The following is a 12,472-nucleotide window of genomic DNA, read 5'->3' as shown; positions in this document are numbered from 1 at the left end:
GAGGGTGAATCCATTGGTAAGCATTTGAGATGTGCTTAACATTTGATCTTTGAAAATGCCATGGAAGAACTTTATGATAATAAACCAAAATACTTAATTTTCTCTCTTCTTTAGCAATGTGTCAACAGCAGAGTGTGCTTAAGGAAATTGGTGGGGGAGCACAAGCTGAAATCTGCTGCTCAGACAGTCAGGAGGCACCCAGCTGAGAAAGCTGCTCATAAACCCCCAATGTCTGAGAAGACTCGCTGTAATCTAATCCACCAAAATGCTATTGTTTTCCCAGTCCCCCACCCCAATTACAGACAACCAGGCCTGGTCAGCTGGAAAGCAGGTGTAAACACCTATTGTCTAAACGGGTGCATCATGAGTAAACACAGCTGGGTAATAGCCCAGGCATAGGCTATAAACCCTTTTATATCCTTTTAGCTTCTCATGGAGGACGCAAGTGTGCTTCCTGGAGTGCTTCCTATGTTGTCCCTCCCAGGCTTAACCAAGTCAGGAGCGCATGGTTTACCATCAAATCTAGACTGTGTCAAAAAAAGACCGAATTAACAGTGACCTAAAAAACGGCATTAACAAGGCCACACTAACCAATGATCTTGTCAGGACATGCGTATTCCTAATTTAACTCAAAACCCATTTTGATGGGTGTTTTGTCCCCCCCAAAAAATCACAGAAAAGTGTAAAAACACATTTATTAGAAAAAGAAAAGGCGGCACAATGTTATGTCACAGTACTACTATTGTACATGTAATTATACACATATTTTCTTGTTTGAGGGAGAAAAGACACTTGTTTGCTTGTGATCAGGTAACTGCTCTACGGTCTTCTGCTCTGGTCTGTTTTAGATGCACACAAGCGCGCGCTCTCGTTGCGGGGGTGTTCATTTGTCGCCCCCTAGTGGTTAGTGAGGTTACCAGCACCATGTAGTACAAAACGAGCTTTTGTTGTGTTATTGCTGATAGAACTTTTGTGTTTTTATTCACTTTTACAAAACTGTGTATAGTCTTTCATATAAAGTTTGAGATTCATAACATGAACCTCACGGATAATACAATAAAAATACAAAGGTCTATATTGGCCACTGCCAGAAGCCGCCTATCGGCCAAAATTAGAAACTTGGTTTCGAGTGTCATGAGTCACTTGAATGCACGTGCTTGACATGCATAAACAGACAGTACAATGTTACATCTTTATCTTTGAGTAAAATGAGCATAAGACAAATAAATGCTACACATATAATAAACAATAGAACACAGAGGGCACAGCCTGTATATCCCCTGCTTCCAATACAATTTATATATTTTCAAATCTCCATTTGAGGCTATCAAAATGATGCATCATCTGATTGCGTCTTTGAGTATCTTTTAAAGCGCTATACAAATAAAATGTATTAGTATTTGTAAGAGGCAATCCATCGGTTAATACTCAATGGGCCTCAATACGCTCCTGCCTTTTGACTCCCATAAAAAATGTGGTGATATGTTCGATTATATTGCAACATTATATTTGCGCAGTCACATTACACATTCCGTGTGTGTTTTAGTCAGGTTAAATATTGTGGACGGTGGTGTTTTATTTTGTTAAAAGGATTCGCACCGGAAGTGCTATTGTTGTCGCTCCTCCTGGAGCTCGCGCAGCGGAACACAAGTTTCACGCCATTTTGAGAATATCGGCTAGCAAATCGAGCAGCTAGTTGCTTGAGGGCAATGTGATCGACACTTCGAAGCTATGCCGATTATTTAGTCGTTTTAAGGTTGCCATCACGTTATTATTTTAGCGTTATTCCAACTGGTGTAACATTTCTCACCTAGATTACTCTTCCAGCCATGTCCGCCGAGGGAGCAGCCGACCAGGTAACGTAGCTACCGTTACTTGCAAGCTAACCCTTGCTAACACGTTACAATATAATTTAGCTTGCATGCTATTCATTGATAACGTTAGCATGTAAACTGTGTTTGTGCATATGCATTGTAGTATATGTATACGCCAGTATTGGCAAGTATTACACAATTGCGGCAAGGGTTTCTCGTAAAGCTTTAACTTTAGCCTCTTGGCCGTTTGTAGCCTTGTCGCTACTTATTGTCCCACGTTAGCGCGCTAGTTAGCTAATCATCACCTGCATTTTGAATTGATATTCACTCTTCGTTCCCTCCAGGTAACGTTAGTGGTACATGTTACGGTTCCACGGTGGTGGATGCTTCTCGGTAGTGCCCAACATAAAGCCCATTCGCTAGCTACATGAGGGGAAACCGGGTTTTCTGTGTTCGTAACTTGAGTTACCTCTAAATTAACCGCGAGGTTTTTGTTCATTCCACACACTGCAGGGGCGTGGCCAAGAATATAGGGCCCCATTAATCAGTACCTAACCCACTCCAATATAATACTAATATTTAGCGTTATGTTGACCCTCCTCGAGCCACTACAGTCATTACCACACCATAGGCATTACGGCCCACCGCAAGTCTGTTCAGTAACATAACCCTCTTTCCCTGTGCCCCTTGTGTTGTCTTGCAGGCTGCGGCAGAGTACATTCCAGAGAAGGTGAAGAAGGCAGAGAAGAAGTTGGAAGAAAACCCATATGACCTTGACGCATGGAGCATTCTGATTCGAGAAGCACAGGTTTAGTGACACAGAGTTGTATTCCTGGGGTTAAGCAAACTGGGAATACGGGTGGGGGGGGGGGGTAATATATTGTTAAAATACTTGATATTTTTCTTCCACGTGATTGCTTTTAGTAGTGTGGAATGTTAATGCATTCTCCTTCTTTAGAACCAGCCCATAGATAAAGCAAGGAAGACATATGAGCGACTTGTCACCCAGTTCCCAAGTTCTGGCAGATTCTGGAAACTATTCATTGAAGCCGAGGTTAATACTTTTTTCTTTTCTTTAGTGTGCATGGCTGGGGGGTTTTCTAACATGATCAACAATGTGATTTTCACACAAACAAACTGTCTCATTCTTCAATTGAGTTTAAAGTCACAATTCTTGTTTTGAGTCACTAGGCCCGACTACTCTTTTTAGCTAAAGTTTATTGTTGAAGGTTAAGAGTAATGTCTGCAGATATTCTGACCGTTTAAAGCATCTACCTGCCTACGACCTTCCTACAATACGAAACACATGTGATAAACATAGATGTGGGGTGAGTTTTTAAAGCACTTTTGGTTTGTTAGGCCCTAGCCAGACTCATTGGGAATTGTGCCTTTGGACTCGAGCAAAGCGGAGATTAGCTCTAACCATTTCTTTTCCAGCAAATTGTTCATAGGATTCAAACAATACATATTCTCTACGTCATATTTAAATGGGGTAAAAGTGCATTTGTTGCATGTTTGGTCTGCAACAGTATTAAAACTATTTTAATGGTATTGGAGTGCATTAGCCTTTTATTCACTTGTCGTGTCAATTTATTGCCTCCTGTGTCATTTCTTTCGGGTAATTTTATAAACAAATATTTTTGAATGTGTGGCCCATTCTTTCCTTGAGACATGTCTCCCCACTCCTGAATATATATATATATATATACGACCAGTGACCCATTTGCCTTGATGCAATCAGCAGGCTTTGCGGTTAGGCAATAAGCAACTGATAGGATGATTAATTTTCCTTTGCACATAATCATTTTTTCCTAACCCGGTGACGTGCACTTTCTGATGCCCTCCACCTCTGCAGACGACTCCTGCAATTTAGTGTTAAACACAATGTTTGCACAAAAGTTTCACGGCAGTATCAAGCATCAGGATTCAGCTTCTAGTTTAAAGTCCATTGTGTAGTTCTGGATAATGATTACCTCTACGCTGTGAGTTGTATGTTGCTGTACGTTGAGCTTGTTGTGGTCTGTTGTTGTGGGGTTGCTCCCTCGGGTGAAGCTGCTCCTTCTATCCCCTCTTCGCTCTTCATCCACTCGGATTACTCAGAGCAAGAGAAAAGGCCCGCTGTTATAACTTTAATGAAATGGACATACATATGTTATGGAATGAAAGAACGCATTGCTGCCTTTTCCGGATGGACTAGGCTTCTCAGGAACAGTCCTTTTTTTTTTTAAATAATGCATTCTAGCTTACAGACGGCACTAGCTGTACTTGTGCTGGTAAAGCATCACGAGCATAGCTTCCCCTCCAACAAAGCGTTGCTACAGCCAGATGTTTCCTTTAAGGATCTTACAGAGTATCAGAGAGTCATTTAGGTTAGATTCAAACACCCTAATGTTAGTGTCGTGTCAGGCCAGTACACTTTTCTTATAGGTTACACATTTATTATTTGGATTGGTTTGAAAGCAACCCATGATTACCCTCCTTTTTATTTTTTGTGAGATATATTATATCCTTGATGGAAATCATATTTATGACTGATAGTTGTCGGGTGGGTAATTACCTCAAGTATCCGGGAAGTACGAAGACGATTTATCTTGTGAGTGCATCTATAGTACACAGATATTAGCACCCGTTGCAGTGACTTACAACGTCATGTCAATTTATTGACATTGGTATATAAAGGAAATATAAAGATTAGGCGTTTTTAAATATTTTATTGTTAAGTGATTATGTTAGTGTTGTTCTAATTGAGAAGTTGTGCCTCTGAATGTAGACTTCATAATCACACTACAAATAAGCCATTCCCTTAAAATCCAATAAATAAATGTATGTTTATTTATCTTTGTTGCTCTACGTCTTCATGTTTATTATTAAGCCATCACTTCTCCCCACAATTCAGCCCAAAACACAACCCACTGTACTAGTTTGGCATATTTGCATAGCGGTTTCTGTTTTGCTGGACATTTGAATCAGCGTTGCGTTATTTATCATATATTTGTTTATGACCCGCGATTTAAAAGCAGACACTGTAGTTCTAACGTCAGGATTTTAAACCAAGGCATGTGTTGGCAGAACCTTAAATTCATTTAAAGGCATTCCACTGTTTGGTAAGTATGTGGAATAGCTATACCCCCCCCCCCCCCCAACACTATAGATTTACTGACCAACGTTGGAAAACCTCACTAAACCCAGTCCTGTGACGTTCTCCTTCCTCGGCCCTTTCAATAGAATACAGAGCATTTCCCCTAAAGAGCTCCGTGTATCCTTGTGTTTGTGAGATTCTGGTTCTCTTGAAATGTTACATAGAACTCGTTGGTGAAAATTGCATACCGGGCAAGTCATTGTTGACTTTTTACACTAACATGGGCACTATAACAGACACGATGTATTGTATAGCTTGAGGAGGAAACCAGCCGAAACAACAACAAAAAAAACTTGCAAAACTCAGATTAGTTAAGTCTTATTCGTCTTCTCGTAGAGAGGAAATGTCTTGCTTGTATTTGCACTATTGTACTGCATCAATGATCTAAAAGCTGCAGCTAAATGCAGTCGAGTTTCTGTAATGTGGAGTCGGTGCACAGTTTCACTCAATGTGGAATGTAAATGAAGAAAAGCATTTACTGGGTGTTGGACCTGAGGCAATTGGATGACAGAAATACAATGTGTATATTTTATAATGCAACTTAATGTAGTGAATTTTCTTTTCTCGTATTAAAGTAAGCCTATTGTGTGCTGAAAGGATCCTGTAGGTGTGTTGTAGATGTCTTTAGTCTGATCTTCAGTAGAGTTTGAGCTTCATGAGGCTGTGATGTAACCAGCTACTGAAGACTCGCCCTGAAAGCGGCCACTAGATGTGTAGCAATGGTTCCCCTCCTGGAGGACCATCGAGAAAGATCTTCTCAGCATATTGTACCGTGACTGCAGTCCAAGTCCTGCACGTTATGTAGCTGATCTATTTCAGGGGTAGCACGTGGAGATGCATCTAGGATTCTCAGCCGTTGTTGAGGCTCAGATTCATTCCAGGTTGTCCATCTGAGGCGTTACGTGATGAAATAACGGATTTCTTAGCTAAAAATAAACACAGTAGATGCATGTTGTGAACACCACAACTCTTGTCTCTCTCTCTTACTATTAGAGACTCACATTTGCCGTGTCTGTTTTTGAATGAAGGTTGAAGCTAAATGTGTCTGTCGCCGTGCCTGGAATGAGATATGTAGGTCAGTCTGTTTTCGGGAAGTCGCCCTAAAGGCATTCTACACTGCAGTGGGCGTTTACTGCATAGTTTATCAAAAGTCTGTCGTACTGGTTCTATTTAGAGGACGTCCCCCCCCACCCCCGTGTGTTTAGTGAGAGATTAAGTTGGCCACGTGCATGCAACACCTGAACATTTTGCATTGCTTTGTGCATTAGTTGCATAATTGCCAACAATAACACTTTCATCTTGAATGGTTAAGTGTTTACCTTTATGTTTCCTTCTGTACAGATACGTTCAGTATTTTTTGGGGCCTGTAATCAATAGTGGACAATTGAGAGGTGACCGTCTCCACCAACAGGACACCCACAAGATCAATGTTTCCATTTAGTTGTAGCCGGTCACTCCACCGGTCAGTGTGAATGTTGGTGCTGTTCGACAGTAGAACTCCACAGTAGGCCACATGAAACCCCTTACTGCAACAGTGTTTAGCAAGGAAACACGCACACACCTCAGGCTGTGAATACTTTAGGAATATCAAATACTTATTCACAAATAGCACATTTGCAGTATTTTTCAAAAATTCTAAATATACATTTTCACAATTTTTTCAGGATTTTTATCAACATGTGGAACTGGTGTTTTTCTGGGTTATGTCTTTTTTTTCTTCTTTTTTTGTGCAAATGTTGCCTTTTTTGAGAGATAGATGCTGGAAATAGGGGGAGACAGGCTGCAATCGAACACAGGACGTTAACGGTAATTTGGCATTCACTGTAACCACTTTGTTACGAAGGTGATCCATGTGGTGAAATCTACAAAGAAAATAAACCCCTTTTTAAAGTTTGTCATTGTGTGAATTTCACTTTGTTGATCTTGAAGGTCCTCTGTGTCTGTTTCTGTGTGTGTGAGAGTGAGAGAGTGAGAGTGAGAGGTCACATTTGCATGAATGCATGTTTCCTGTTAGCCATAAAAGTAGAGGAGAATTTTGAATTAACTTTGCATTTACACTCTGATTTGCAGATCAAGGCTAAAAACTATGACAAGGTAGAAAAGGTAAGAGTCCATCACAGTCCTGGAAGCTGACCAGTGTGTGAGTTATAATATATAAAGGTCGTCACACTGTTTCTAATTGGTCTAGCTGGTAAATACTGTAACGTGATTTTCACAAGAACATGCATTCACACTATTATAGTGTCCATTAAAAGCATCATTGTATTACATTGTAAGGCTCGTCAGTTTGGTCCCAACAAGTACAGAAAGTGTGCCGATGGGAGAAAGTGTCAGTGTGAGAGGATGTCCTGTATATTGACAACCATAGCTAATACATTGTACTGTAGTTAAAACTACCTTGACTGTATTAGTAAAAAAAATAGTCATCGCTATCTATTTATTGGAAATACTTTTTATATATTACCATCATTTTTATTTTAATGTAAAAAAAACAACCTCTGCATTGGTTTGGAACTGATTTGTTGTTTCCACTTAACATAATCAAATGTAAATGATGCGAGTGTCTCCTGTTTGAATGTCCCATCAAGACGGCACATCCCTCAAACGAGCTTCAAGCTGGTGGAGGAGCTCTCTGAAATGTAGGGCACATCTGAGGCCTGTAATGAAGCAGAATAACTAGAGAGCACTGCACAACTGTGCTGAGGAAAACCTGGAATGTCCCCCCCCCCCCCCAAAATCTGGCATATGGGTTGAAATACAAACTGCTATTTCTGAGCATGGGTGTATAAAGCCAAATAAAAGAAACAGTGAAGCTGTAAGTGTGTGTTTGTGTTCTAGTTATTTCATCTTGTGTTCTTGCCCCTGTAGTTGTTTCAGAGGTGCCTAATGAAAGTCTTGCACATCGACCTGTGGAAATGTTACCTCTCGTATGTTCGAGAGACCAAAGGGAAGCTGCCCAGCTACAAGTAAGACGCCATGCTGCATGGTGCGAACAGTGGTGCTGACATACTGCTGTACTCTAAAATACACTTACATCACTTTATTTGTTTTACCCCCAGAGAGAAGATGGCCCAGGCATATGACTTTGCCCTGGATAAAATTGGCATGGAAATTATGTCTTATCAGGTACACAGATCGAAGCTCTTTGTGTGTGTGTGTGTGTGTGTGTGTGTGTGTGTGTATGTGTATATATTTCTACTTAAACTGCAGTCACATAACAGCTTTTCTTTCCTCCTCTCAGATTTGGGTGGACTACATCAACTTCCTCAAAGGAGTGTAAGCGGTTCTCCTCTAATATTTTGAGACTTTGTCAACTTTGTTAGCCAACTCTTAAATGTTGACATTTTATTTTGCCACGTGTTCCGTTAGTGAGGCTGTGGGCTCATACGCAGAGAACCAACGGATCACTGCGGTACGGAGGGTGTACCAGAGAGGCTGTGTGAACCCCATGATCAACATCGAGCAGCTCTGGAGAGATTATAGCAAATACGAGGAGGTGAGTGACCCACCCAGGCCTCACTCTATACATGTTTGCACACATGCAGCTGTTAAAACGTGAGAGTGATGGAGCGCGAGACTTACTTCCTCTTTTTTTCGTGAACAGGGAATCAATGTGCACTTGGCCAAAAAGATGATTGAGGACCGAAGTAGGGACTACATGAACGCCAGGAGAGTGGCAAAGGTGAGGCAGTGTCGCCAATATGCACAGACCTCTTTTGAATACTGTCTTTGTAAACTAACACAGATTGTTGCATGGTGTGTGTGTGTGTGTGTCATTCAGGAGTACGAGACTGTGATGAAGGGGTTAGACAGGAATGCACCCTCAGTACCGCCCCAGAACTCCCCCCAGGAAGCCCAGCAAGTGGAAATGTGGAAGAAGTACATCCAGTGGGAGAAAAGCAACCCACTGCGCACAGAAGACCAGACGCTCATCACAAAGAGAGGTGACTATTTGCAGGCAGGATATATTGCGTTGGGTTTGAACTTTGTAAACCGTTGCTGTATATGCCCCCAAAGCGCCTGTGATTCCTGTAATTATGCAATTGTATCGTCAATCGATGGAGATGCATAGTGTTTGAATCTTTATCTGCTGTAGGGAAACGGTCACTAGAGGGCGTAGGTTTTCTCCTCACTCGCGGTTCAAATGCATTGATCCTGTTTTTTAGGAATTGTAGTCAATTGCTGATGCGCTCTGTGTTGCAGTGATGTTTGCCTATGAGCAGTGTCTGCTGGTGCTGGGCCACCACCCTGACGTATGGTATGAGGCAGCACAGTACCTGGAGCAGTCCAGCAAACTGCTGGCCGAGAAAGGGGTGAGAAAATAAAAAAAATCCCTTTCGGGCTTGAATTTTGGTATTTTTCAAAGAAGTCAAACTTCAGCTCCAAACGATCTTATATTTCTTTGTTTGTATGTTTTTCCTCGCTCAGGATATGAATAATTCCAAGCTGTTTAGTGACGAGGCAGCGAACATCTACGAACGCGCCATTGGGACTCTTCTGAAGAAGAACATGCTGCTGTACTTTTCATTCGCAGACTATGAAGAAGTGAGTTGCTTACGCGGCAAACAAATTGTGATCACCACAGTAAGAACCGCGGGGACCCATCCGCTTATGTCGTTTGCTTCCCTTCTCAGAGTCGCATGAAGTACGAGAAGGTCCACAGCATCTATAACAAACTGCTGACCATTGAGGACATCGACCCCACACTGGTCTACATTCAGTACATGAAGTTTGCCAGGAGGGCGGAAGGCATCAAGTCGGGTCGCACCATCTTCAAAAAGGGCCGAGAGGATCTACGCACGCGCCACCATGTGTACGTGACGGCAGCACTGATGGAGTACTACTGCAGCAAGGTAAGCACACATAATCGCACGTTTATTATATGTACAGTGGTACTAAAATGTATCCTAAATATATATATTTTCCCCCGCAGGATAAATCAGTGGCCTTCAAGATTTTTGAGCTCGGCTTGAAGAAATACGGGGACATTCCAGAGTACATACTGGCGTACATTGATTACCTCTCCCACCTTAATGGTAGGTCATGTGTAATAGAGTGTAGGAAATATGTTCTTTACTAGCAATCCATTCATCTAAAAGAAGTGGCTTCATTAACTATTTGATACTGAGGTAACAGTGATGTCGTGCTTTCAGCTGTTGATGAAATGAAAGATGTCTCCATCATTGTTGTCACAGTAATGGAAGACAAATGTGTAACCCTGTTTGTTCTGTCTTCTTTTACCACGTCAGAGGATAACAACACCAGGGTTCTGTTTGAACGTGTCCTCACCTCAGGAAGCTTGTCACCAGAAAAGTCAGGGTAAGTATTGAATAGGTTGTGTGCACGTATATAATTGGCGTATTAATCATTATCTCTGACAACATTTGCTTATTTTCGTTTCTCTTCCATCCTTCAGCGAGATCTGGGCTCGGTTCCTGGCTTTCGAGAGCAACATAGGAGACCTGGCCAGTATCCTGAAAGTGGAGCGCAGGCGATTCACTGCCTTCAAGGACGAGTATGAGGGCAAGGAAACAGCCTTGCTTGTCGATAGATACAAGTTCATGGACCTGTATCCCTGCTCTGCTAGTGAACTCAAGGCCCTTGGATACAAGGTGTGCATTCCGCCTTTTAGAGAACGGCACCTCTAGCTGCAAAAGCAGTCGCAGGCTTTTCTTTCCACTGATATTCAAACGGTTTCCACTATGTGTTTGCAGGATGTGTCTCGTGCCAAACTGGCAGCGATGCTCCCAGAGACCGTGGTGACGCCCTCTACGCCGTCACTAAAGGATGAAGCTGACCGTAAACCCGAGTACCCCAAACCCGACACCAATCAGATGATCCCCTTCCAGCCACGTCACCTTGCCCGTACGTAGTCTTCTCTCACCTCCACTGGATGTTGTGACAAATCAGTGAAACTCTGTGTTTAAGAATGATATTGTTGCTGTCTTTGATGGAGCCTCTTGTGTGCCTCTCCACAGCTCCAGGTCTACACCCTGTCCCTGGTGGAGTTTTCCCAGTCCCCCCAGCTGCTGTACTTCTGATGAAGCTGCTCCCTCCGCCTACGTGCTTCACTGTGAGTAGCAGCTGCAGCTTGATACCATCAATCTCATATTTACTGGTAATGAATAAGACGAAAGGAGCAGGGGGGGGGTTTCTACTAGAATGTAATAAGTTTGTGATTGTTTCTCGCTGCAGGGACCCTTTGTTCAAGTGGATGAGCTCATGGAAACATTCAGGAGATGCACACTTCCTGACAGTAAGTTTTGCTTTTGTCAGCGCTTTGGATGAATCCAAATTTCTATTTTTAGACACACTAGAAACTGGACTCTGGTTATGGAACTGTCAGTCAGATATTTGGGCAGTCATCCAGTGATCAAACCAACACTTGGATCCAGAGTGAAATATCTAGACAGCTGTCAAATGCATTGGTATAAAATGTGTTACAGTGGCACAAAATGTTCTGTCCCCTATTTGTTACTGATGTATTTTCGGTCTCTGTAGCTGTTGATGCTGCTGTAGAGCTGATCACTGGTAGACAGCCCGACGCAGGAGGGGAGGGCAATGGATCCATGGAGAACCACGCTGTCGCCAAGTCACTCAAGAGGCCTAACGCAGATTCCGACGAGGAGGACGACAAAGGAGCCGTGGCTCCGCCCATACACGACATCTACCGCGCACGCCAACAGAAAAGGATCCGATAAACCAACCAAAACACACGCTTCACCCTAGGAGAATGTAATCTTAACAGGTGGTCATATGGGGTAAATGTACATGTCCACATTTCTGAGTGCGTCTGACAGATTATACATCCGTTTATCTCTGTACAGAAGACAAGCATACATGCACACACACACTCACCGAGACATACATACAGTATGTACACCTGAGTGTTCTCGTGGCTTCTTTTTTTTTTTTGTTAAACAGTTTTTATTTTTAAAGACTGACCATTATATTGTACAAAGTTTTTAATTCAACCATTGACTTTGGCACACAGCTTATTTTGGCCTTGTGATGTTCCAGTGATGGCAGAGTGGAATCAAGCTTCTTTTTTTCTTTTTTTCTAGATAACTGGAGTAAACAATTCCTTTCAATAAAAATGGAAAAGACTTCAACCGGATTTGCTTTTTTATTTGACTTAACTCATGCTTTATGCTTCATTGCTGTCTTTCTCTGTCGCTGTCTTGAGGTTTTATAAAGACTTCTCTTTTAGCTCAGCCACAACAGGCCTCGTCATTATCACTAGGCGGCAGCATGCGACGCTTAGCTGAAGAGATCAGATATCCTCCATTCAAATATTCAGTTTCCCTCTGACAGCAGGATTTCATGGGCTTAGATTTATCCGTTCTACATAAGGGCAAGATATCTTTGAAACATCTAAGATCATTATTTAGCATTTTAACTTTGTGGGTTTAAGTGTGAAAATACGAACTACGAATGTTCTTTCAGCTTAAACTAATTTAAACATTAGCTGACATATCCAGACAGTTCCTTAGTAGTGACTAAATCTACTTGATGGGGC

At 42.1% G+C, this 12,472-nt stretch overlaps 1 protein-coding gene across 1 annotated transcript; it reads left to right on the top strand.

Moving 5' to 3' along the window:
- The first annotated feature begins 1,672 nt into the window (after nt 1-1,672).
- cstf3 (cleavage stimulation factor, 3' pre-RNA, subunit 3) lies at nt 1,673-12,021 on the top strand. Its single transcript, XM_079159547.1, has 20 exons — nt 1,673-1,856; nt 2,518-2,622; nt 2,773-2,868; nt 7,024-7,056; nt 7,822-7,919; nt 8,013-8,079; nt 8,195-8,229; nt 8,323-8,449; nt 8,558-8,635; nt 8,735-8,897; nt 9,157-9,266; nt 9,382-9,498; nt 9,588-9,806; nt 9,887-9,989; nt 10,203-10,272; nt 10,370-10,565; nt 10,668-10,818; nt 10,932-11,026; nt 11,149-11,209; nt 11,455-12,021. The coding sequence occupies exons 1-20, from the start codon at nt 1,830-1,832 to the stop codon at nt 11,652-11,654; spliced, it is 2,151 nt and encodes a 716-aa protein (XP_079015673.1). The 5' UTR covers nt 1,673-1,829; the 3' UTR covers nt 11,655-12,021.
- Nucleotides 12,022-12,472: the final 451 nt, after the last annotated feature.

The sequence above is a fragment of the Pholis gunnellus genome, assembly GCF_910591455.1.
Source record: "Pholis gunnellus genome assembly, chromosome: 1".
NCBI classification, from domain to species: Eukaryota; Metazoa; Chordata; class Actinopteri; order Perciformes; family Pholidae; genus Pholis; species Pholis gunnellus.
The sequence above is the reverse complement of the archived record's forward strand: the minus strand, read 5'-3'. Positions and strand labels throughout refer to the sequence as shown.

Excerpts from the sequence above, each read along its gene's own strand:
- cstf3 (XM_079159547.1), top strand. The coding sequence starts at position 1,830 with ATGTCCGCCGAGGGAGCAGCCGACCAG. Across the intron at positions 1,857-2,517 it reads CCGAGGGAGCAGCCGACCAG|GCTGCGGCAGAGTACATTCC; the intron begins GTAACGTAGCTA and ends GTTGTCTTGCAG. Across the intron at positions 8,080-8,194 it reads TGGAAATTATGTCTTATCAG|ATTTGGGTGGACTACATCAA; the intron begins GTACACAGATCG and ends TCCTCCTCTCAG.